At 35.4% G+C, this 25,008-nt stretch overlaps 1 protein-coding gene across 4 annotated transcripts in view; it reads left to right on the top strand.

Annotated features, from left to right (window-relative positions):
* The window catches only part of Uvrag (UV radiation resistance associated), a 313,881-nt gene that overhangs the window by 50,355 nt on the left and 238,518 nt on the right, over nucleotides 1–25,008 (top strand). For all 4 annotated transcript variants that reach the window (XM_078046691.1, XM_078046692.1, XM_040284963.2 and 1 more), the window contains 2 exons: nucleotides 6,107–6,268; nucleotides 15,895–15,969. In XM_078046691.1, coding sequence (XP_077902817.1) covers nucleotides 6,107–6,268; nucleotides 15,895–15,969 — 237 coding nt within the window. The remainder of the gene's footprint in view (nucleotides 1–6,106; nucleotides 6,269–15,894; nucleotides 15,970–25,008) is intronic.

Below are 25,008 nucleotides of genomic sequence, written 5' to 3' on the forward strand. Positions count from 1 at the left end.
GGGCACACATGGCTCTCATTGCTCATTCCTTTCTTGTAATAATTACAACAGTAGTAAAAATGAGCAAAATGTTTTTATTCTCTATTTACAAAGCATGATTCATACTGGTTGAGAAAATGAATCACTTTTTCCAAAAGAATCTTAAGCTGTGTTCTCTGGTCTTGACTTAGCTTTAAACAGTTTTTACCCCAAATTGATTAGGTCTTCTTCCAGTAGAGTACCAGGAATAGGATGTTTTTTCTTTGTTCATTCAACAAATATTTGAGTACTTACTGTATCTCCATGGTGTTATATTTTAAGTTGGAAAAACAATAGCAGAAAAGATCCCATCTCATGTAGGGTCTGGCAGTAGAGTCTGATGGTTCCTGGGAGATCAGGGAAGACTTCTCTGGGGAAGAAATGCTTGAACTGAAACCCTGTGGTGAGAGAGAAATGACCTGGAACAGAATGGGTCGGGGGAGGCAGAGAAGGGCTCTAGTCAGAGGCCTCAACATCCTCATTTCAAAACTGGAGTTGGACTGACAAGTCCAACAGTCTGTTTTACTTCTCACATTTCTAGAATATGTAAACTATAGGTCCTTTTCTCTGTTGTATGCAGCTTCCTCACGTGCATTATAGACCATGTTAAATTAAATCAGGAATAATGCTTGGCTTGTTCTACAAGGCCTGTGAGAACCGCTCATACTCCTGTAAGGCTGAGTGGGTGAAGGAGCCTCAGACCCAGGGGGTTTAGGCATATCCTCAAGCTCTGGAACTAGAGGGCTTGGCCCAGAACTTCTGGCTCCAAGTTTCTCAAGTCCTTGATGGCGATCTGGGTGAACTGGTGAAGGACAGGCCCTTCCTGGCTAATCTGTAAGGCATACTTTATTCTTGCAGTAATATTCTTGCCTATAGTGTCATGTTCAGTCACTTATTTGTGTGCCCACCCTAGTCAGTGGTAATGTGTGGTGGAGCAGCAAGAGCAAGTTTAAGTTCTGCATAGTTCTCCCTTTTCCTTTCCCCCAGAGAAGAGAATAGAGTTCTCTCTTCCTGCTGTAGCCTCTTAGCTGTAGGATCTAAAATAGAGAAGAGGTTGACAATCCCTTAAGGTTTCTTTTGTTCTGAGTTCTGACTGCTGGCTTGTAGTGGGAGCTAAAAACCAAAACAAAAATAATGTACGAAAAAGAATGTGAGACAAATTCTAGACATCAAGATTCAATTTCTGGTACTGTTTTTATTAGGCAACCTTATATAACATGATGCTGAACTTCGATGTTTCATTGATTCTAAGATGCACATTTTTCATTCTTTGAAATGTAGATGCATCTTAAAATCAGTTCTTCGTAAAAGTCATAGAGAAAGTTGTGGTTTCTTGGATTTGCTAAAATACAGTGTTTTGTCTTTTTAACTTTTTGAGATTAACAACTTGTCTTACTTCATGTGGACTTACTGTTGGGATCAATAGGGCTAATGTTTTCAACAGATTAGATATTTCTTATATGCTAGATGAGGCATTTTGCTAGGCACTTTTCATATATTATCTGTCTTCAGGTGTTAGGTTTTAGCTATTTCTATAGTTAGTTATTATTACTGTACTACTTAAGCTTCAGAAAACTCAGTGAGGTGATAGCTTGTTCAGTTTTTATAACTGAAGAGTCTAAGACAGAGAGGGGCTTATGTAATTTAGCAGTATTACTAAATTAGAGCACTTTTTTCTATATTGCCTCTTAGTTGTCTTCATTGACAGAGAAAAGCTGAAGTTAAAAGAATCTTCACACCGTTCCATAATTCAGTGGTTCTGTCTGGTTGATTATCTGCTGTTGTTCCTAATCCATCCACATTTCTAGTGTTTACTCCTGGGTCTGTATAGTGCATTGGTCAGCCAGTGATTGGTCAGACTCTGGGCTCAGATACCTCAACATTGACCTTTGCTTAAGGATTGGGAGTGCATTTCAAGTTTGGGCGGTCTTTAAATTTTCTGTGGCTTTTGTTTTCCACTGGGCCTTCTCATCTCTGTCCCACATGTGCATGCCAGCTCAGTCAGTCAGGAATGTGTGGGTGTTTAGACCTTTTTGGAGTCTCCTTGGGTGGATGCACGGATTGCTTATCAAGGCCCCCTATAGCTATCTCATTTTCTAGATCTTCCTATTAAATTTCTGGCTAGTTTCCCAGTCCATTGCTTATCACAAACAGAACTCTAAGTTCAGGCTACTGAACTGCTGGTCTTCCCTGTTCATTTGCCATTGCGCTTACTAGTGTTACAGCGTTGCTGGGGTTGCAGTTTTTCTATGCTCCATTTCAAATCAAGCCAGTTTTTTTTACAATTACCCACCTCTCCCAAATAGAACAGCTTTGCATACTGAAATGGAGTTGGGCATAAAAGCATCCCTGGGTAAGAATGCCACATACTTCCCTGTTCTTAACCTGAAGACATTGAATTTTTTATTACCAATTGATCCCCAATTTGGTTGATTTTCACGGCCCTGAAATTGTTGTTCAACTGTTTTGTCCAGGTTCATTGATAGATTTTTTGGAGAAAGTTTGCTGAGCTACTTAATTTGCAATGTGAGAAATTCCATCTCTCCTTTAGATTTACTCTTATATTTACCACTTTTATGGTATTCATTCATTCTTGCAACACAAATGTTCTATCTGGATTCACTTTCCATGTGTCTTAAAGTACATCCTCTAGAATTTTCTTTAATGAGTATGTGCTGGTGTCACATGCACTATTATTTATGAAGAATATTCTATTGCAGGTAGAATTCTAGGTTGTCAGCTGGGTGTAGTGGCATATACCTATAGTCCTAGTGACTTGGGAGGCTGAGGCTTGAGGATTGCAGGTTCAAGATCAGACTCAGCACCTTAGTGAGGCCCTATCTTGAAATAAAAAATAGAAGGACTAGGGATATGGTTCAGTAGTAAAGTGCCTACCTCTGGTTCAACCACCAGTATCCATAAATAAATAAATAAATAAATAAATTCTATGTTGTCATTTATTTTCAGGACATCGAAAGCACAACTCCATTGCTTTCTGGCTTCTGTTCTTGCTGTTGAGAAGTCAGTAGTTTATGTGTGATTTCTTTAAAGGTCATTTTCCTGAGGGAGCACTTAGGATCTACCTTTGTTCTATGTTTTGTTTTTTTCTTTCTCTTTTTGTTACTGGGGATTGAATCCAAGCGTGCTTTGCCACTGAGATATATTGCCAGTCTTTTTTATTTTTTTAAATTTTGAGACAGGGTCTTGCTATGTTACTGAAGGTCTTGGTAAGTTGCTGAGGCTGGCCTCAAACTTGAGTCTCCTGTGTTAGCCTCCCACATTGCTAGGTTTATAGGTGTGTGCCACTGCATCCTGCTTGGTGTTCTGTAGTTTCACTTTTCACTTTATATGTCTTGATATGTTTTTACTTTTATTTACCTTACTTGGAATCTGTTGGATATTTTGGTCCTGAGAATTAATGTTTTTTTGCTTTCTTTTGTTTTTATTGATTGATTGTGGTATTGGCAATTGAACCCAAGGGTGCTTTACCATTGGGCTACATCCTCAGCCCTTTACATTTTTTTTGAGACAGGATCTCATTAATTTGCTGAGGCTGGCCTCAAATTTGTGATTCTCCTGCCTCAGCCTCGTGAGTCTCTGGGATCACAGTCTTGTGTCACTGCACCTGGCTTTTTGTTTTTAAATCAGTCTAGGAAATTGATACTATTTCTTCAAGTAGTGCTGTGTCCTCTTCATTTATCCATTTTCTATTTCTAGATTGTATGTTAAATGCATTTTAGATTTTTTCACTCTATCATGCGTGTTTTTAAAAGTTTTCTCCATATTTTTCTTTTCTCTTTTGCTGCTTTGTGTATAATTACTTACTCAGAGACTTTCTTTCCCCCCATTCTTCTTGACTACACATATTTAACATAGGAGTTTGGTGGGATTTAGTTCTGTTTCACTCATGGACTGAGGGTATACAACCCTTTCATGGTCCCCACTCATTGTGGAGAGCGACTTCTCTAAGATGTGAGTGGGGCTTGTACTTGGGTCTTGAATTATGTCTTTGTGTCTCTTGAAGACTGCCAGGACCAAAGTCCTAAGTTTATATAGGTCAGCAGTGGTTTGCAGACAAAAGTCTTCTAGATCCCACAGTTCTCTGGGTTTTTGCCTTCTTGGTTTAGATTTTTTAAAAATATTTTAGCTAACATTTTTCATTATTTTCAATGGGAAGATTGCCCAACCTGTCATTATCAGAAGTGGGTAGGTTCCTTCTATTCACCCCTTGGACAGTATTGTCTTTTATATTTGCTCTCCACATATTTATCATCACCAGTGTTCTTCGTTCCTTCTTCTTTTTTTTAAAAAAATATTTTTTTTAGTTGTTAATGGACCTTTACTTATTTTTCTGTGGTGCTGAGAATCGAACTCAGTGCCTCACACATGCCAGGCAGCTCCCTACCACTGAGCCACAACTCCAGCCCTTTATATTCCTTCTTGTAAATCCAGGATTCTATCTGGTATCATTTTTCTTCAGTCTGAAGAACTTCTAGCATTTCTCATGGTATAGGTCGGCATGTTATTTGTAAACCTTAATGGTATCCTTACATTTAAATGAAATTCTGCCCCTATGTAGCAGGACTGCTAAAACAATGATAATGAGATAGAAACTAAGGATCATATAAGTATGGAGTCCTGCTGGTCTTAGATTAGAATTCTAAAACAATAACTCCGGGAATGTTCAACCACTGAACTACATTCTAGCCCTTTTAATTTTATTTTTGAGATAAGGTCTTGATAAATTGCCACGGCTTGCCTTAAACTTGCAATCCTCCTTATTTAGCTTCCCAGATGCTGGGATTACAGGTGTGTGCCACCACTGTTGGCTTGGGATTTAGTTTTTATATAGCCCAATACAAAAATGATTGTAAAATGTGCTTACTGTTTTATCATCATGCCATTTAGCCCTTTTTCTCCCTCTGGGCTTTGGGTTTTCTCCACATCCCCTCCTACTTTGTTCAGGAAAAAACTGCCACAAAGCCAAGAACAGTTACTCTTATGAAGACCTTTTTATTTACTGATTTAAATAATATGAATGTTGCTAATTTAATAAGATTGGTTATGTTTACCTTCATCAATAAAAGTCCAAATATTTACTCTAGAGGAAATGAAAGCAATTGATACTTCATATTTAGTTTCTTTTGATGTTATTAAAAACCCTTAGAATTTTGACTTTTCAGAGAGTATTTCAACTAACTACATAAAAAGTAATGTTCATTCAGAGCGTAAAGCTGATCTTGTCACTCCTAACTTTAAAATTTCAATGGCTCAATCTCTTATACAGAGTAGTGTTGGCTCCTTGGCAAGGTATAAAAGATCCTTCTGTTTGTTTAGTCCTTGATTCTCTCTCCATCTTTGTGTCTTTCCACTCCTGCCAACAGTTGTTCTTAGTTCCCTGACCACACTTTGCTATTTCACACCTTTGATCCCTCGTGTGTCATGTTTCTTTTGCCTGGAATTCCTTATTTTAGTCTGGTAAAACCTGCTTGTTCTTTAAAAGCTGAATTTCACAGCTTCTGATTCTTGCTCTGTTCTTTTAGAGTTTAATATTCCTTCCCATGCTACTGTGTACCTTTTGCATAATTCTGTTATTGAACTTTTTATGAAAAAATATGATTATTTTTATTTATTTATTTATTTCACTGCTGGGGATTAAACACAGTGCCTTGCACATGCTACACAAGTGTTCTATCATTGATTTACATCCCCTGTGATATAATTATGTTAAATAGAGATTTGAACTCCACTGTGAGTTAGAGGCTCTCTGGGTGTATTGTTTATGCTTTGGCTTTTAATAATTATTTATTAAGTGTTGAATAAATGAATGAATTGCCATTTAAAGCCACATTAATGAGACATGGGATTTTATGCTCCTTCTAGAGACTATAATAAGTAAGCAGATAAATTTAGAAGTACCATTATCATCCTCTTTGTATTAATTGGACTATCTCTTGGTTCACTTAATTTTGAAATTTCATATATTTATGAAATCTTTTGATTTTTAAAAACAAAATGTTTTGCTACCTAATTGAAATAATTATAAACAAGTTAGAGTTTTAAAGCTTGTTTTAATTTCCATGAACAGAATCCAACATGGCGGAGTCTCGATTTTGGAATAATACCAGACCGTCTTGATACATCTGTTTCTTGCTTTGTGGTGAAGATTTGGGGTGGAAAGGAGGACATCTACCAGTTGTTGATTGAATGGAAAGTCTGTTTGGATGGACTGAAGTACTTGGGTCAGCAGGTAATTTTTAAATTTTAGACTGTGGTTTTCAGTGGTTGTCATTTCCAAATTAACCTAACCTTTGTATTGATGCTTCTGTCTCTACATTTTCTGTTATACAGAGAGATCTTTATGATTCTTTACATAGGCTATTGTTTATTTCTGTTCCTTTTATTGTTAGGTTTGAATTGTTATCTAGTTTAAAAAATATATTTAACTGAAGAAACTTATGCAGAAACACCATAATCTGCTAATTTAAGGGTTTCTTTTTTGTGTGTATGTTTCCAAGAAAGGATATGCTTTCTCACATCATTCTGCTTTTTCTGTCTTATTGGATATTCAACTCTAGAATCTGATGAAAATTAAGTCGAAATAAGAAATATGCCATTATATACCTCTCTTTTGACCAGTGAAGTGGGGTTATTCCAGAAATTAGAAGAGCTACTGTTTATTGAACACAGGGATGACAAATGCCTGGATTATGTACTAACTACTACCTTTCCTCTATCTTTGCTGTTACCAGTGACTGATGTAGTTTACTGATACCAGCACTCTCTTTCCCGAGCCTAAAAGTATAGTTGTTTCTAATAGTATTACAGGACACAGCTAGCAATCATAGTTGCATATGAAATAAAACCTGTTTGCCATCCCAGACATAGGTTATCATCATTAAGGTTTGTAGCAGCCTTATAAAGGGAATCTACTCAATATTATACAGATGGGTAGAGTTAGGATTTAAATCCAGGCCTGGATGACTTAATAAATCATTCTCTTTGTGCTATGCTACACTGGTTTGTATATGTGTGATATTTGGTAACCTTCAGCCCCACTTTAGAATGAGTGCCTTTTTTATTTTGTGACCCTTATGGTGTTACTATTAGAAGTAACACTAAAATGTTAGTCATAGATTATTTACAACATCCTTGATTTTTAAAAAATATTTATTTACTGTATATGTTTTGGTTTGTTTCTTTTTAAAGAAACAATTTAATCCTGCATCTTTTTTTTTCAGATTGAAAAAATTCTCCACCTTCATTTTGCTTACTGTATTTTAACTTAAACATTTTTAATTAAATTATATTTTGTTTTTATAGTGCTGGGGATTGAACCCAGGGTCTTGAGCCTGCTGGGCAGATGTTCTACCATTGAGCTATATCCCCAGCCCCTACAACAGATCTCTTGGACTAACTGAAATTGTATATTTTTAAATTAACATCTCTTCCTGCATAGCCCCTGAAAACCACCATCTACTTACCACTTCTTTGAGATAAACATATTTAGATTCCATGTACTAGTGAGGCCTTGTTCTTATCATATTCTTATTTATTTTGTGTCTTTCTATAGTGACCGGAGCAGTGCATTTAATATTTATGTTCCTTTCTTAACTTAATTCTAATTTCCTACAATTGTTGAATCTTTTTATCTTGTCCTGTTTTAGAGCTGGTCTTTTAAAAATACTTTGAGTCCTAGGGGTTGAACCCAGGACCTTGCACCATAGTAAGTACATACTTAACCACTGAACTACATCTCCAGACCCTAGGGCTCAATTAAAACTTGTAAAACAATGACTTTTGGTGTAAGCCGTTTTTCTTCTCTTTTGGTTCCAGATATACTTGTTGCCTTTAGACTGGTACTGAGGCATATATACTCTGTTCTCTTCCCACATGCCACACCTGGCTCTCTCCAGTATGTGCTTATTGCTCATCTGAAAGTATCTACATTTTGTGGAAAATGGTGGTTCTTAACATATTGTTGCATGTCTATAGTCTGGAATTGAGATTTTTAACTAATGAAGTTAGTTTTAATCATGTGTTTCAACTCACACATTCCTTAGGTAATGTTCAAGTTCTCAAATGAGCTTGTCTCTAATCTACCCTATTTCAGAAAGTCAGCATTTGGGTATCTCCTTAGGAAGTTGGCCATGGAAGGAAGTATGCTGGAGTAATAGAGAACTAAAATAAAGGAAAAATTATGTTTTTTAAAGCCAATTAGAAACTTAATAAAATTGTGGAAAGTAAAAATACCTATGAAATAATTAGGTATAACAAGTAACATACTACTAAAGACCAGATAAAATAGAATTACAAACTTTTAGAAGAAAGTAAGACATAAGATTGTAAGGGACCGCCGATCGACGGAGGAAGAGACCACTAAGAGACAGACTCATGCAACAGCAAAAGGGGGTTTATTGCAGATCCAGCGCGCTGGGGCTACGTGCTCACTCAAGAAGGGAGAGCGGCCCAGAGGCCAGAGCAGGGGTTAAGCAGTGCTTAAAACACTTTTTGGGGAGGGCGGGGGCTTTGCATACATCAGAGCAAATCATCATGAGGTTCCGGAAAATCGAACAACAACTCTCAAACATGATTAGTACATTCATTGGCAGGAACATGTCGGGCGGGGGTGATAGGTCAGTCCTAAAGTGGGGTGTACATTCAAACTGATTGGTTTAGGCCCTGAAGTGCCTACGTGCTGAGCTGCACTGGGACCAAGTCGGTAAGCAACTAGGGGATATTCCTACACATATCTAATGGGCAGTCCCGGGAATTGTCTTAACAGCTACAGGAATTTCGGGCTTTGAGTGTAGCTTAGAAACTTAACAATACCTGGTCCTTTACATTTTAACTCTGGCTTTGCAGCTTAGAAACTTTACAATACCTGGTTCTTTACATTTTAACTTCAGTTTCTTTTACCCTTTCAAGATATATTAGGATAAAAGGCAGAATTGGTTAAGTTCATTGTTCTTAGTGTTAAGGATTCAGAGTAGAAGACAAGATTTTTTAGGCCACGTAAACTGGTAATGATGAATACCTTCATCGAGAGCTATGGAAGTGCATAGAAGAAGTATTTAGACCAAATTGGAGAGTCTCAGAGAGGGATGACTTCAGAATAAAGTTGTTTTTTTTTTTCCTTAAGCCAGGTATATTGAGGTATAATGTACATACAATGAATTTATCCTTTTAAAGGGTATGGTGAAGTTGACAATGTAGAGTAATCATCTCCCATAGTGAATAATGCAGTGAACATTTAAGTATAGTTCTTTGTGTTGACATAAATATCTTTCTTTTGGATAAATTCTGAGGAATGGAATTGCTGAGTCTAATGGTTAAGCACATATTGAAATTTACATGATACTGCCAGATGGTCTCCCAAGTGAATATGACATTCAGCATTCCCATCAGCAATGTGTAATAGTTCCATTTGTTCCCCATCTTTGTTAACACTTCCTACTGTTAGTCTTTTTTAGTCATTCTAATGGTTTAAAGTGATATCATTTTAATTTTAATTTTAATTTTAATTTGCCTAATGTCAAAAAGGATATTTAGGGCTGGGGATGTGGCTCAAGCAGTGGTAGGGTGCTCACCTGGCACTCATGTGGCCCCTAGGTTTGATCCTCAGCACCACTTACAAAGATATTGTGTCCACTGAAAACTAAAAAATAAATATTAAAATACTCTCTCAAAAAAAAAATGAAAAAAGAAAAAAAAGGATATTGAGCATCATACAAGTATAGTGCCAGTCTTGTTTTTCTTAAATGTGTCACTCAAAGAGCATAAGGGTTTTAATCTTTATGAAGTCCAGTGTATCAGTTTTCTTTTGTATTTCATGCTTTTATGTGTTCTCTAAGATATATTTCCCTAACTCAAGATCACTAAGATTTTCTTCTATTTGTTTGAGGAAATTTCCATTATAAGTTTTACCTTTTAGGACTTTACATTTACATTCATTTTGAATTAACATTTATATGAACTACAATGTGCATTGTTTTGCAAATGAATGAACAATTATACAGGAACAATTGTAAAGGGCATTATATTTCTCAATTGAATTACTTTGTCCTTATTTGAAAATCTCTATGATAAGTCATTTGTAATTGCTTCTGTTTCTGTATTGCCTGGTTCATTGAGCTCTATGTCTATCCTAAGGCTAATATCAAGTCATCTTGATTACTATAGTTATAAAACTAAGTGTATTTTGAATTCATTCACCTAGTTTGAGTTTACCAACTTTTTTGTTTTTTCAGAATTTTTCTGACTATTCATTATATATATCAGTTGAAAATTAATTTAAATAAAAACAAAAGAAAAATTAATCTGGCTATTCTAGGTTTTTTGCTTTTCTATGTATACTTTAGGATCAGTTTGACAATTTCTACAAAAACCCTGCTGGGAAATGTTTTGGAAAATTTTAAGAAAATCTGGAGAGAATTGACATCTTATTAATATTGAATCTCTTTCAATCTACAAACATGATGTATCTCTTCATTTATGAAACTCTTCTTCTTTGATTTGATTCACTAGTGTTTTGTAGTTTCTAGCCTGTAAATCTTGCACATATTTTGTTAGATTTGAACCTATAGATTCCATATTTTTTGGTAATTTAAATAGGATTTCTTCAACAAATATTCCCATTTCCAATTTTTGTTGCCTGTATAAATGAAAGTTTCTATATTGAGCTCATATACTATAACTGTGCTAAACTCACTTGTAGGTTCAGAACTTTTTTTTTTTAAGACTCCTTTTTACTGATTGATAAGAACACATTTAATTTCTTCCTTTATAATTTGTATATATTTTTAGTTATTTTTCTTATCATATTTCAGGGAGGCTGCAAGTACAGTGTTGAATACAAGTAGATAACATGGATATCCTTGTTATTTTTCCTTAAACTTGGGGAAAAACATTTGAGTCTTTCAGTATAATATTAGCTATAATTTTCATAAACACTAGGTTGGTGGTTGAGTTTTGTCAAGACCTCCTTTTCACATTGCTGGTATAAACCCTACTTGGTTAAGATGGATTTTCCTTTATGTGTACAGTTACAGTTTTATATGTATAAACATGTTGGATTTTTATATATAGTTAGATTCAGTTTGCTAATCTTATGTTAGGATTTTTTTGAATCTAAATTCATAAGGGTTATTTATGCCTTTCTTGTAGTGTGCCTTGATTGTTTGGTTTGGTATGAGAGTAATGCTGATCTCAGAATGGATTGGAAAGTGTTTACTTCTGTTTTCTGGAGAAATTTTTGTAGACTTGTTGCTATTTATTCCTCTAGTTTTGACAGAATTTTTCAGTAGAACCATCTATATGTTAATATTTCTTTGTGGGAAAGTTTTAAAGTATGACTCTATTAGATGTGGAGCTATTTGGGCTATGTATCACTATTTTTGTGAGCTTTGATGATTTTTCTTCCAAAAGAGGTTGTGTATCACATCTGGCATTTCAAATTTATTGGTATAAAATTTCCCATGCTGTTACTAAATTATTTTAATTGTATAGGGTCTGTAATGATTCTTTCCACTTTTGTTCTTGCTACTGGTGTTTTCTGTCTTCTTTTCTGCTTGATCACTCTGACTAGATATTCATCAATTTTATTAACTTTTCAGAGATCTAGTGTTTGATTTCATTGATTATTATTTTCAATTCCATTGATTTGTATTTATTATTTTTTTTCTTTTGACCGCTTCAGATTTAAATTGCTCTTCTTCGCTGAGACTTTTAAAAAAAAAAAAATATATATATATTTCTTAGTTATAGATGAACACACTACCTTTATTTTATTTATTTATTTTTATGTGGTGCTGAGGATCGAACCCAGTGCCTCATATGTGGAAGGCAAACGCTCAACCACTGAGCTACAACCCCAGCACCTTTTCTTTTGTTCTTAAAATAAACATTTAATAAAATTTCTTTTAAGTATTAATTCATTTATATTCCACAGATTTTTATGTTGTGCTTTCATTGAATTCCGAACATTGGCTTTTTTTTTTCTTCTTTTCATTACCAGGGATTGTACCCAGACCCAGGCCTCTACTACTGAGCTACACACCAGCTTTCCCATTCCTCTTTTTTTGTTTTTTAAATATTGAGACAGGATCTTTCCTAAAAAATTTAAAAACCTTCTAAAATTTGATGTTTTTAGATATACCAGACAGTAGGGTATATTTTGACACATATATACATGGGTTGCAACCCATTAGAGTTTGACCCCATTCTTTTGGTTGAACATGATCTAGAGTCACACTGGTCTCTCTAAGTGGCATTGGCAGTCTTTGAATTTGTAATCCCTCTGCCTCAGTCTCCCTTGTGTCTGGCATTTCAGGAGTATGCTGTGGTACCCCTTAATCTTTTCTAATTTACCTTTTATTTCTTTTTTGAACCATGGATTAGAGATATGTTATTTGTGGATTTTCTTGATATCCTTCTCTTATTGATTTCTACTTTAATTCTGTTGAGTTTAGAGAAGATAGTTTGAATGATTTCAATCCTTTTAATATTTATTTTGTGGTCCTAAATATTTGGTCTATTTTGGCGCATGTTTCATGAACATGTCATGCGTATTCTGCCATCATTGAATGGAATGTTTTCCAGTATCAATTAAATTATGTTGTACCTGAGTAAATTTTGAATATATTAGAATTAACCAGGGGAAGAAAAGATGAGAAGAGGCACAGAAGTATAATGTGATAGAGCATAATCAATTCCTTCTATTTTTAGCTGAGGAAATCTTAGTGGCCTGAGTGATACAGCTTGTCCAAAGATATATGTTGGAGCTACAAGTGCAATCCACATTTCCTGAATAGCCTTTAAAGTTTATCAGGATGTTTTCACTAGAAGTCATGAACTAAGCTGGATTTGACTTGGATTTTGATGACAAAGAAGGGGGAATTTGGAAATAGCTTTGTTCAAGGTGGGAATTCAAAGAATTTGTTGATTCTGCTGACAGGGACTCTATAGCTTCTAGTTTATGTGTGATGGCAGAAATGCCTGGACTTAGTTTAAGCAGTTAGAACTTGGTGTATCAACAGCAATTTTATAGCCTTTAGTATTGGGGTATCTTTTTACATGCACATAATCACCTGGGGCCTCTTGAAGATCACATGAGCAAGATCCTTAATTTTCTTTAGTATTTAATTGAGAAAACAGAAGTTCAGAGAGATTAAGTGATTTGCCAAAGCTCACACAGTGCTTGGTAGACTTAGGTTGTTATTTGTTCCATGATTCAGACACTGTTTATTATTTATTTTACTAACTCTAATCAGCTGTTTTAGAAGGTGTGCTGTTTTTCATAAAGATACCAAAATATGAGGTTGTAGTTAGATTAGTAGAATTTTATAGTCCGTAGTTTCCCTATTCGGATTCTAATGCTATTATTGAGCCAGTAATCTTTAATGAGTAAAAGAGAATATGTATTACCCTGTTTGTGTGTGGTGCGAGTGATTGAAACCAGGTTCTTCCCCAAATTAGACAAGTGCAATATTACAGCCCCCATATTACACTTTTTATTATCATAGTTTAACAGTCTGCAGTGTACATACTAGTGTTCAATGTGTTACAGCCGGTTTTGTGACTCATGATTTTTTTCTTAGGAACAAAAGGCTCTTTCTGAGCTTTGTAGTTGCCTAGTTTCTAATGCAATTATTAGATTTTTTCCCCCAATTACTTCTCATGTCTAACTTCCCCAAATACTTTCACATCCATTTCATTCCAAGTTTTTGACAAGCCTGTAGGACAGAGCAAGAAGTATTTTTTGCTTTTGGCTCCTGAGATAATTAAAGCATGTGCCATTAAAATTGATTAAATACTGTATATTGGGCAGAGTATAGGGCACTGGGGCTATCAAGATAAAAAAAAGTCAAGAGTTCTCTCTGAAGAGCTTATTAGAACTCAGGCCACTTAGTTTTAGTTGCATATCTTTTTAAGTTTAGAATTATTTTTCAGCTAACTAATTATTTTTCAGCATCTATCTGCATGAAGCTTATACTTTGAGAACTTTACTTTCATGCTGGATTTGTTTCTGTCCCTATCTCCCCACCTACTCCTTTACTTGTATATATATTTATTTTCTTCTGATATAAAAAATAATTCATGGGGACTGGGGCCGGGGCTCAGTGGTAGAGCCCTTGCCTAGCATGCAGGAGGCCTTAGGTTCCATCTCCAGCACCAGAAAATAAAAAAAGAAAGAGAGAGAGAGAGAGACACACACACACCCACACACCCACACACACCCACACACCCACACACACCCACACACACTCACTCAAACACAGTCTGACTAATCAAGATTGCATTTACTTGCTGGGTGAGGTGGTGCACCCTTGTAATCCCAGGAGCTTGGGAGGCCAAGGCCGGAGAATTCAGAGTTCAAAGCCAGCCTCAGCAATTTAGCAAGGCCTTAAGCAACTTAGCAAGCCCTGTCTCAAAATAAAAAGTATAAAGGCTGGGAATGGGTCTCAGTGGTTAAGCACCCCTGAGATCAATCCCCCATACCAAAAGGAAAATAAAAAGTAATACATATTCTTTTGGACAATTTGGAAAATTTTGAAAATGGTAGAGAAGAAAAAAAATTTTAAGATTGTTTAGTTGTTGATAGACCTTTATTTTCTTTACTTATATGTGGTGCTGAGAATCCAACCCAGTGCTTCACACATGCCAGGCAGATGCTCTTCCACTGAGCCACAGCCACAGCCCAAGAAGAAAATTTTTAAAAAATATGTAACCCTCTGCCCAGCTATAATCATTGTTAACATTTTGATGAATATAATTTTAATCTTTTTCCATGGTATATATGTCTGTAAAACACTTAATATGATTTAAAATTCCCAGTCTTGAAACTGATTTCATAATGCTTTTTGTTTTGCCTTGTAATATGGAAAAACTTCTTGATTACAAATTTTTTATATAAATTATTATAAATTTATGATTGTAGACTTGTCTTTTGGTATTGTTGCATTTAGTTCAAAAAAAAAAAAAAGGATGTAGGTAAATAGGAATGTGCTTTAAAACTTGTTTTAGTAGTAGAGATTGTTATGGAAGTCAGGTGAATGTTCCCAGGAATGTTCTACTACTGTCTTGGGCTGCTTTATCTCTCTAGCTAGAGATAGAGATCAATTATTTGGTTCTGGTAGCCCTCCTTGTCTTTCTTTCACTTGAACCCTCACTTTCATACTTCACAACAGGAAAAATTATTACTAGTTTTTAAAGTCACACAACTCTTTCTAATAAACTAATTAAATCTATTTGTATATTTTATTGTTGGACAGTTTATATTATTTTGAGTTATTTTACATCTCAATTCTTTAGTTTTTTAAAAAGTTTTATTCTTCCTACCTTTTAGGTGGAACTGAGTTAGGGTTACACTGTATTGTATGCAGCACCCATCAGTAGTGTCTGAAAAACAGTGATGTGCAGATAGGAACTAAGTAGCCTATTAAGACTTTATGGATTGGCTACTAATATCTTTAAATTGTGCTTTTGAAAATAGAAAATAATATTAATCTCAACATTTTTCTAGGGCTTCATATTTTCAAAGCATTCATATAGACTAACAGGGCTGTTTTCTTTGACATCAGAGCATGTATAGTATGCTTGTGAAGTCCTTCAGGAATAGCTATGATACCTCAGAATTGTTTGTGGGAAAACATGTGGAATGCCTGTTATCTCACGTGATGCTTTTATGAGACCTTTGACTAAAGCAAAAGATCACCTGGTCTTTTGTTAGCTGATTTGTTTTCTGCTGGTTTGTTTAATGTAGCCAGCCTTTTCCTCACCATTGAAGTATACTGTATTTTAACTGTCAATTCTCTGATCATGTTAAAACGTGAATGGAATCAGAAGAACTAATTGTGTGTTTTCCTCCTCTCTTAGATTCATGCCCGCAACCAAAATGAAATAATTTTTGGACTAAATGATGGCTACTATGGTGCTCCATTTGAACATAAGGTAAGAGGATTCTTCTGAAGCTGTAAGTTTTGTATAGTGCAGGTGTGCCTTGCACCTGAATAGACATAATCCTGTAAAGCTCTGTGTAAATAGAATTGTGTTTTAAGTATCATTGTTAGTTTGTTGTGTAGTGTGGCTTAGGTTGAATGCTCTTTAGAGTGAAAACTTGTTTTGTAAGGCATATAACCACTCCAGTTAATCTTTTCTAAATCCAGATTATATTTTCTTAAAGGAAAACATAAACTAGCTGTTTTCTCATATTCCACTTAATTCTTTGGTGGTTAAGAAAGAATGGTAAGGGTCTGGAGCTGGGGCTCAGTGGCAGAGCACTTGCCTAGCACATGTGAGGCACTGGGTTCCATCCTCAGCACTGCATAAAAATAAATTAATAAAATAAAGGCATTGTATTCATCTACAACTAAAAATATTAAAAAGAAGAAAGAATGGTGAATTTTGATTAAATGCAGTAGTTTTATTAAAATGTTTCAGAAGTCTTTTCTAACGTTCAGTAAGTTTAAGAAACCAAAAGTTATTTTTTTTGTTTGTTTGTTTTTAAATAGTCAACACTATTTCTATGTCTGAAAGCCATTAGAGCAAGGAGAGGGCAGAGAGCTTATATTCACCAAATATTTACACTCTGGTACTCTGCCAGATAACCCGTGTTCTTTTCCCTACTTAATACGAGCCATGAACAAATATGATGAGTTTTGTCTTCTCCATTTTATAGATTAGGAAACAGATTGTGAGCGATGGACTTAGAATCTAAAAAGGAGCCAAGTTGAGATTTCAGGTTATCTGCGTCTAAAACCTGTGCTCTTTCTGTTTTATGGTGTTTTACCTAAAAATTTGGAACTCTATACCTAATTTGCTCTTAGTGATCATGTTGTTTCATAATTCTTGGTTGTCTGAAATGCCATTGCTTAGCATATTCCATTCATTCAGCAGCGTTTTATTGAGCACCTATTGTATGTCAGCTACTGTACTCCAAGTGCTAAGAATATAATGGGGAAGCCAGGTGCTATGGTGCACTCTTGTAGTCCTAGCCACTGAGACAGGAGGGCACTTGAGCCCAGGAGTTCAGGTTAGCTTATTCTACTGCCTCAAGAAAGGCCTTCTTGGGGATTTGACTTTTGAAGCTGTAATCCAGCAAGGGCAGGTTAACATGCCAGAAGGCCATGAAGTAGAAGGGGGCATGGCAAGTCTGAGAGACTGAAGGAAGGTCAGAGTGATGAGGAAAAATGATGCCAAAAGATTTTACCTAAGAACAGGGGCCTGTATTGAAGGATTTTTAGCGTGGCAGTGTTGTAAATCAGATTTGTGTTTTAATGATTTTACTCTGACTGCAATAAGGATGATTATAGAAGAGGCAAGAATGTATGTGGAAAGACAGTAAGGAGCCTCAGGTAAGAGATGTTGATACTTTAAGATAGGAATGTGGTAGAATGAAGAGAACATAGATTTAGGGTTGGGAAGGTGCTAGGAATCCAACCCAGGGCCTTGCTCATGCTAGCAAGTGCTCAACCACTGAGCTACACCCCGACTCCAGAAGAGAGACTTAGGAAACTTTTAGGATATAAAATCATTATGACTTGATAATAGTTTTAATTTAAGGTAGAAAAAAGATGTCAAGTATGACTTCTGGATTTCTGGCCTGGATGAAGTAATTGGATGGATTAAGGTGCCTCGTACAGAAAGCTAAGGGACACTGAGGAAGACCAGGGTTGGTGGAGGCAGATGGTGAGTTAAGTCACCTGGTCATGCAGAGTTTGAGATACCTTTGAGACATTCATGTGTGAAAGACAAGTAGGCATTCAGATAGATGAATCTGGAGTTCTGAGATCTTAGTTAGAGTCATAAATGTGGGGCCAATGGCAAATAGTTATTGAAATTATAAGTGTGGATAACATAGAGTAGGAACAGTGAGGGGAAAAAAGGGATCTAAGTAACCATGCTTTGAGGCCCTCCTGCTGTTAAAAGCCAGGTAGAGAAGGAGGCATTGGGAAAGTGATGAGGAGGAATGGTCAGAGGAAGAGAGTAGAGTTTCTTGTAGAATATCAGAGACTATAAAGAGAGGAGAGAGCTTTTGGTTCATTTTTTGTTGTTGTTGGTTTTTAAAATTTGTCTTTCTGTTTATTTTTTAAGGGGATGTGAGGCCAAATAAAAAGTAAAAATTGCCCATTGGACTTAGTAAAATGTAATTATTTTAGGGGAGTTTTAGGAAACTCAGTTCAAACCATGATAGACTTTTTTTTTTTCTTTTTTAGAGCTTCATTTTTTGAGTTCTTACAGTATATCAGCATCCTATGTATCCTTTTGACATAAAATAAACCACTTAGTAACTAAGCTTGTTTTTCTCCTTTCTAGTGTATAAGTTTCTTTTTTTTTGCATATACTTATACATGACAGTAGAATGTATTTTGACATATACATACATGTAACATAACTTCCCATTCTTATGGTTGTACATGATGAGGGTTTCACTGGTTGCATATTTATATATGGACATAGGAAAGTTATATTTGATTCATTCTACTGTCTTTCCCATTCTCGTCCTCCTCCCCCCCCCCATTCCAATTAGGTGAAACCACACACACACACATACACACACACACACACACACACACACACACACACACACACACACACACACCTGTTGTGAGTCAGCATCCACATATCAAAGAGAACATTCAATTTTGGGGAGATTAGCTTATTTCACCTAACATGATAGTCTCCAGTTCCATCTATTTACTGGCAAGTGCCATAATTTTATGCTTCTTTATGGCTGAGTAGTATTCAGTTGTGTATACATACCACATTTTCTTTATCCATTTATCTGTTGAAGGGTACCTATTTGGTTCCATAGCTTAGCTGTTATAAGTTTCTTAAGGATAGATTTCTATATGTCTTGGGACATGTCATTTGCTTAATAAAAATGTGATTTAATCAGAATCGTGAGACTGCTACTGCTGCCGTTTGTAGTGTCTTTGCCCAAGATTAGCTATCCTGACTGCGGGGAGACAGGCATTCAGTTCATCCTGCAGCTAGTAACAACTCACAGTCCAGCACAAGTCTGACACATAGTAATGGGGTAACATCTTACTCTGATAAGAACTTTACATCTGTTATTGTATTTAATTCCCCAACAACCCTGTAGCTACATACTATAGTCTTTGAGGTTTGGGGTAGGCCAATAACTAGTGTTCCTTTCTTCTTAGTTTGGAACAAGTTCAGAAATAAGTTACGTGGTAGATAAATGAAGATAAGAATATTTGCTTTATGACTGACAACTGATAAGCAAATGTGGCTTAAATTCTGTGACTAAAAGAGCTGACTATAACTGAAAGGGCTTTATATATTTACTTTTGATCTGAATCTTTTTCTCTGCAAATAACAAAATGAATGAAAATGAGACTGCCCCTTCAGGAGCAAAAAATCTGATCTTCCAAGCCAAAATCAGAGTTTGTAAATGTGTTGTAGATGGTCTATTCTTGATTGGAGAGAATCTAGAAAGAACTAAGCTATTCATGTCCAGTTTTATCTCCAAAACAATCAGGTACATCATCTGCCATTCCTGGGAAGGAGTAAGTGAAGGCATCTGAGAACTGGAAATGTTCCTTTCATGACCTCCTCCTTTAGGACATGAGTAGACAGTTTTTCTCCTGACTGGAGATGTGGGAATACAGAGTAAAATGTTTCCCTCTAGCAGTGATAACAATAGCTAATATTTAGTGAATGCTTGCGTGCCAGACACTATTCTAAACACTTTGTATATCTTTACCTCATTTAAACTTCACAATTGTACTTTTATAGAAAGGAAAATTGATACAGAGAAGTTATAATCTAAGATTCTATAGCAACTAAATAGCAGAGTTGGCATTTAAGACCATACTGTGAGTAAATTTCTGTTAAATATGTGGTGTATTCTATTCTGTGGTTCTTCAGTTAGCCAGTTGAGAAGTCCAGCCCATCTTGTGCCTTTATCAACTTGACATATTAGATAAACCTTAAAAAAGCACTTTTTTTTTCTTTTAAAAGAAAGCCACAGGCAGGGTTTGCAGTCAAGATGGCATTGCATAAATATGTCCGTTGAGACCCTCTTCTGCATCAGACAAAAAAGCAATAATTGATCAAAGCTGAGAAATTTAAAGAGACTTACCTTGATAAAATAAATTAAAAACAAAATACTAGCCATCTCTGAAACAGAATGAAATAGAAGCATGAAGATGTAGGCAGAGTTGGCTGGAAGGTGAGCTTCACAGGGCGAAAAGAACCCTGAAATCTGAGGTAGAATTCTCTCTGTTACAGAAGGAGGCTGCAGATAACAAATAGAGAAACTGCAGAACTTTAGGGGTAATCTAATTAAAAGGGGATTTTTTTTTTCTTTGTACCAGGGATTGAACTCAGGGACACTTGACCACTGAGCCACATCCCCAGCCATATTTTGTATTTTATTTAGAGACAGGGTCTCACTGAGTTGCTTAGTGCCTTGCTTTTGATGAAGCTGGCTTTGAACTAGGGATCCTCCTGCTTTAGCCTCCAAGCCTCTGGGATTACAGATGTGCACTACTGCACCTACCTAGAAGGGGGAATTTTAAAAGCTATGGGAAAGAAAGGAAATATTACCTATGAATTAATAGCAGACTTCTCTTTAGCAATAGTAGATGCCAGAAGAAATATATCTTCACAGCACTGTTAACCGCTAGTATATAAATCTGTTTCTAGTGAGCTTACAGTCTGGAGTGACATGAAAGAGCCACAAATATGTGTTCAAAGATAGGGACTTACCTCCCTGTAGACTTTTTACCTATAGCGAATGATGCAAATAGAAAAATGATCCCAAAGGGAGGATGTGGGATGAAAGCAAATAGCAAGGGTATAAAAATGGTTAACACATTAGTGAATATAATTAACTACTGACCATAAGCTAACAAACAAAAAAACAATATTTGGTAGGTGTGTTTTAAGATAAAACAAACTAGACCATTGTTATTAGAAATGTAGGCTGTGGGCCCGTGGTAGTCCAAGAAGGATCACCAGCCAATGGTGAACTAAATACACTAAGGGAGACTAAAAGTTTAAAACCTTTAATACAATTAAATACTATTATAACTTTTTAATTGTATTTTACTAAAGTATTAATTTACAATGGATTGAACAAAAAAATCCCCAAACAGTTGGTTCTTCCCCACTGATATTTAGAGAAGCACTGCCCTAGATGACACTAATAAGGTAAAGTGGATTTCAGGATTAAAACTCACTGATGTCACTGATTTGTTTGGGAGAATAGGGGTTGTAAGATTGTAAAAAACTTTAGGATTTGATAGAAAAGTTTGTGCTCAAGTGTGCATGTTAAAAGTTTAAGAAACATTATTATGGATTTTTAATTAGCAAAGGAAAAGGGGAATAGAAAGAATACAAAGCCTTGTTAACTAGGTAGGAGACAATGAAGGCAGCAGAAAATAAAACAAATGGTAAGCAGAAACGTGTGTGGAGGCAGCAGTAAGTGCAAATATATTCTTAATTATAGTAATTGTAAATAGATATCATAACTTTGTATTTGAATTATTTCATAAAAATACTAAAGCGACAGGCTTTGAGAGAAGGATTTTAATGTGTTCTTATAAACACATGTTTAAAAAGTTGTTCTTGTGAAACAATAACCAAGCACATTTTCAACGCAACTTTTTTTGTTGTTGTTGTTATAGTAGTTGGATACAATACCTTTATTTTATTTATTTTTATGTGGTGCTGAGGATCAAACCCAGTGCCTCGTACATGCTAGGGGAGCGCTCTGCTGCTGAGCCAAAACCTCAGCCCTTCAACACAACTTTAAAATTACAACTAAAATTTTCATTGACCAATTCTTTGGCTGTGTTTTTTTTTTTTTTGCACTAGTGGTCACATACACTTTTGTTATTGCTGCTGCTGATTATATTGATGTTAATCTCTGCTCTGTTTTCATACTTTTAATTTGTCTTCACACACTTGGGTCTCAAAACTGTAATTACTTATTTGCTCAGAACTTTCCCCTTTTTGTTTATCTCCTTCTCCCAAAGCCTTTCTCATTTCTGTTGAGTTTTTAGGAACCTAGTAAACTTCTCCACTTCACTGCAGTGGATAGTTTTTTCTCCCCTTCCAGGGTATGTTTGGAAATTAATACAGTGAAAATCTTTAACCAAAATGTGCATATGGATTTTAGTCCTTTGTTCAGTAGCCCCTGCTGGTATTATCAGGGAGTGATATGCTCTTATTAATTTTCTACAGTAACATTTCATTTATTTGGCACACAAATGTGACACTCAAATATTTAACAGCAGTGCAAAGAGGTACTCAAGTGATGATGGAAGCTTTTGTCTTTGGTTGTAAAAATGATTATTTTTTTTGTCAGTGAATGCCAGGCATCTACTGCATGTCTCTTACTAAATACAAAAATGTAAAACACTGATTCACAAACATTTGTTTTTTAGTCAAGGAGATAATATAGCATGTACTCCAGAGGGTCTCCAGTTTATAGAGGTGTATATTTGAAAAGTTTACTTTGATATCATTTGTTTGGGTTTTGAAGATAATTCAGGTGAATTGTAGAAGAACTTTAAATAATTTGGAGAGCATCTCAGAAAGAGGTTTTAATGTTTGGAAATGATGGAGAATCAAAGAGGAACACCTGTGGCTTGATGGGTGGGTACAGGTTGGTGGATAAGGCTCGGTGGCCTGGTGAGATGTTTTCTAGGTGGGCCTACCTGTTAGGATGGCTGTTTAAGGGAGGATGGGAAAGCAAATGCTCTTGGACTAATAAGCTATAAACCTTTTAGACCTCAGTTTAGTATTTTGCCTTTTGTATGTACATGTAAGGTTATCTTTGCCTTAATTTCCTTTTGGCAACCACTCTTCTTTTCTTTTTGACTCCACTGCTTTGGGTGAATACACATTCCCAGTGGTTAAGGCTGTGGGTTTCATAGTTAGATTGATATGGAATTAATTCCAGGCATGAATGCTGCTTCCCTATGTAAAACAGCAAGATAGTTTCTTTCCTCATCTGCAAATACAGATAACAATTTGTACCTTATCCTGAACTATTTTTGAGGATTAAATATGATAATGTTTATGACAAGCCTGGCACATGAGTAGAATTCAATAATAAAAACTTGTACTCACTGGGCTCTAAACACTGTGGTTAGAGTTTTTGATCTCTAATTCTTAACATTGTATCAGCATTGTATTCCTTCCACACTGCCCGGGATGTGGTAGGGGCTGAATGTAATGTTAGTGATGCAGGGGAATGCTTTCCATGTTTAGGGCTATCATACCAATACTTGGGCATAAAAATCTTGAAAGGATTTTATTTCTTTTATTTTACTTTATCCCCAGCCTCAACTTCGGATATTTAGTTTATGTAACTCATTTTGGCATAACTCTTAACTTATTGAGGTACTGAGAAAGTTCAAAAGCATTAGACAATATATCAAAAATTCTTTTCTCAGACTGTAAACTATAGCAGCAATATTTTTTGGGCCCAGTAGATGGCAGTACTTTCTCTTTTAATGGAAAAAAATTCAAACTGGAATGGAATACAGGTTTAAGGGATCACAATCTTTTCAAATGAAGAAATTCTTAGCAATTTCTTTCTTTCTTTTTTTTAAAATATGTTTTTAGATATTGATGGACCTTTATTTTATTTATTTATTTGTATGTGGTGCTGAGGATCGAACCCAGTGCCTCACACATGCTAGGCAGGTGCTCTACCACTGAGCCATTCTAAAAAAGGAATTTAGTGATATATTTCACAAAAGTGAACACATAAGGTGATTATCTCAAATACCATAGGCAAACAGATTTAATATTTAGGGACAAGTCGGTTTCAGAGTCTGTTTTAGGAGCCTGTACAAATGAATTTCTTTATATTTTTCAGAGTAGTACTTTTGAAAAGTAGAAAACCTGAATTCTAATCCAGATTTGTTCTAGTACTATATTCCTTGAGCAAATTGCTTAACCTCTTTATTTTAGTTTTCTTATATCAAACATAAGAAAATCTGAATTTGCTGGTTGTCACTGAAGGGAATATTAGAGTTATTTATCTTTTTTTTTCATAGATGAAGAATGAGACCAGGAAGCCTTACAACCTCTTGAACTTGATATAGCAAGTTAGTTTCATGCTCTGGATGATAACTTATCATACCTGTAAACATATTATATAAAAATAGTTTTACATATATGATATATAGTTAATATAATCAAATCACTTCATACTTATTCATGTTTCTTTAATCTTTGGAGATTTACCTAAAGTAATTTCACTTCATCCTTACAGCAACTTTGGAGTAAGGAAGGGCAGCAATTATTATCATTATTTACTTTATGAGAAAATTGTTTCACAGGTAAAGTGATCTCCTTTAACTCTGTGACTTAATCATTTCTATATAGTGTTACTGCTCATTGCTTCTGGATCCTTTGAACATAACTGTTAGTAGTTGTGCCAGTTTATTATGTTTTGGAGGGTATTTCTTTCTTCATTTCTAAAGGCACAAACTACTTCATATCTCTAATGCCAGGCTCAGTAGCAGGCGTCTAATAGGTCATTATTAGACCTATAGGTCATATGTGGGATAATTATGTTCCAATATATCCCAGTATCTTAGGATAAAGTAAAGTGGCAGAACTGGGGATCAGAACACATCTCTGTCTTATTCTAGATATGCATTTTTCTTCATCACACCACATGAAAAGGTAATGGTTATATGATTTTTGTTATTTAATTTTCTCTTGAGATTTCTTCCTTCACTTCATTAACTGTGATTAATGCTATTGGAGATATGAGTGTTTTCATTTTCAGGATAAAGATGCTGAAACCTGGGGCTGGGGTTGTGGCTTAGCAGTAGAGCACTTGCCTACCATGTGCACACCCTGGGTTCGATCCTCAGTATCACATAAAAATAAATAAAAGTATTGTGTCCAACTACAACTAAAAAATAAATATTTTTTTTAAAAATGCTAAAACCCAGAAAAGTTTAAAAATTTTTATTTAGGTAACTTTATAGAACT

The sequence above is a fragment of the Ictidomys tridecemlineatus genome, chromosome 4 (assembly GCF_052094955.1).
Source record: "Ictidomys tridecemlineatus isolate mIctTri1 chromosome 4, mIctTri1.hap1, whole genome shotgun sequence".
Classification (NCBI taxonomy): domain Eukaryota; kingdom Metazoa; phylum Chordata; class Mammalia; order Rodentia; family Sciuridae; genus Ictidomys; species Ictidomys tridecemlineatus.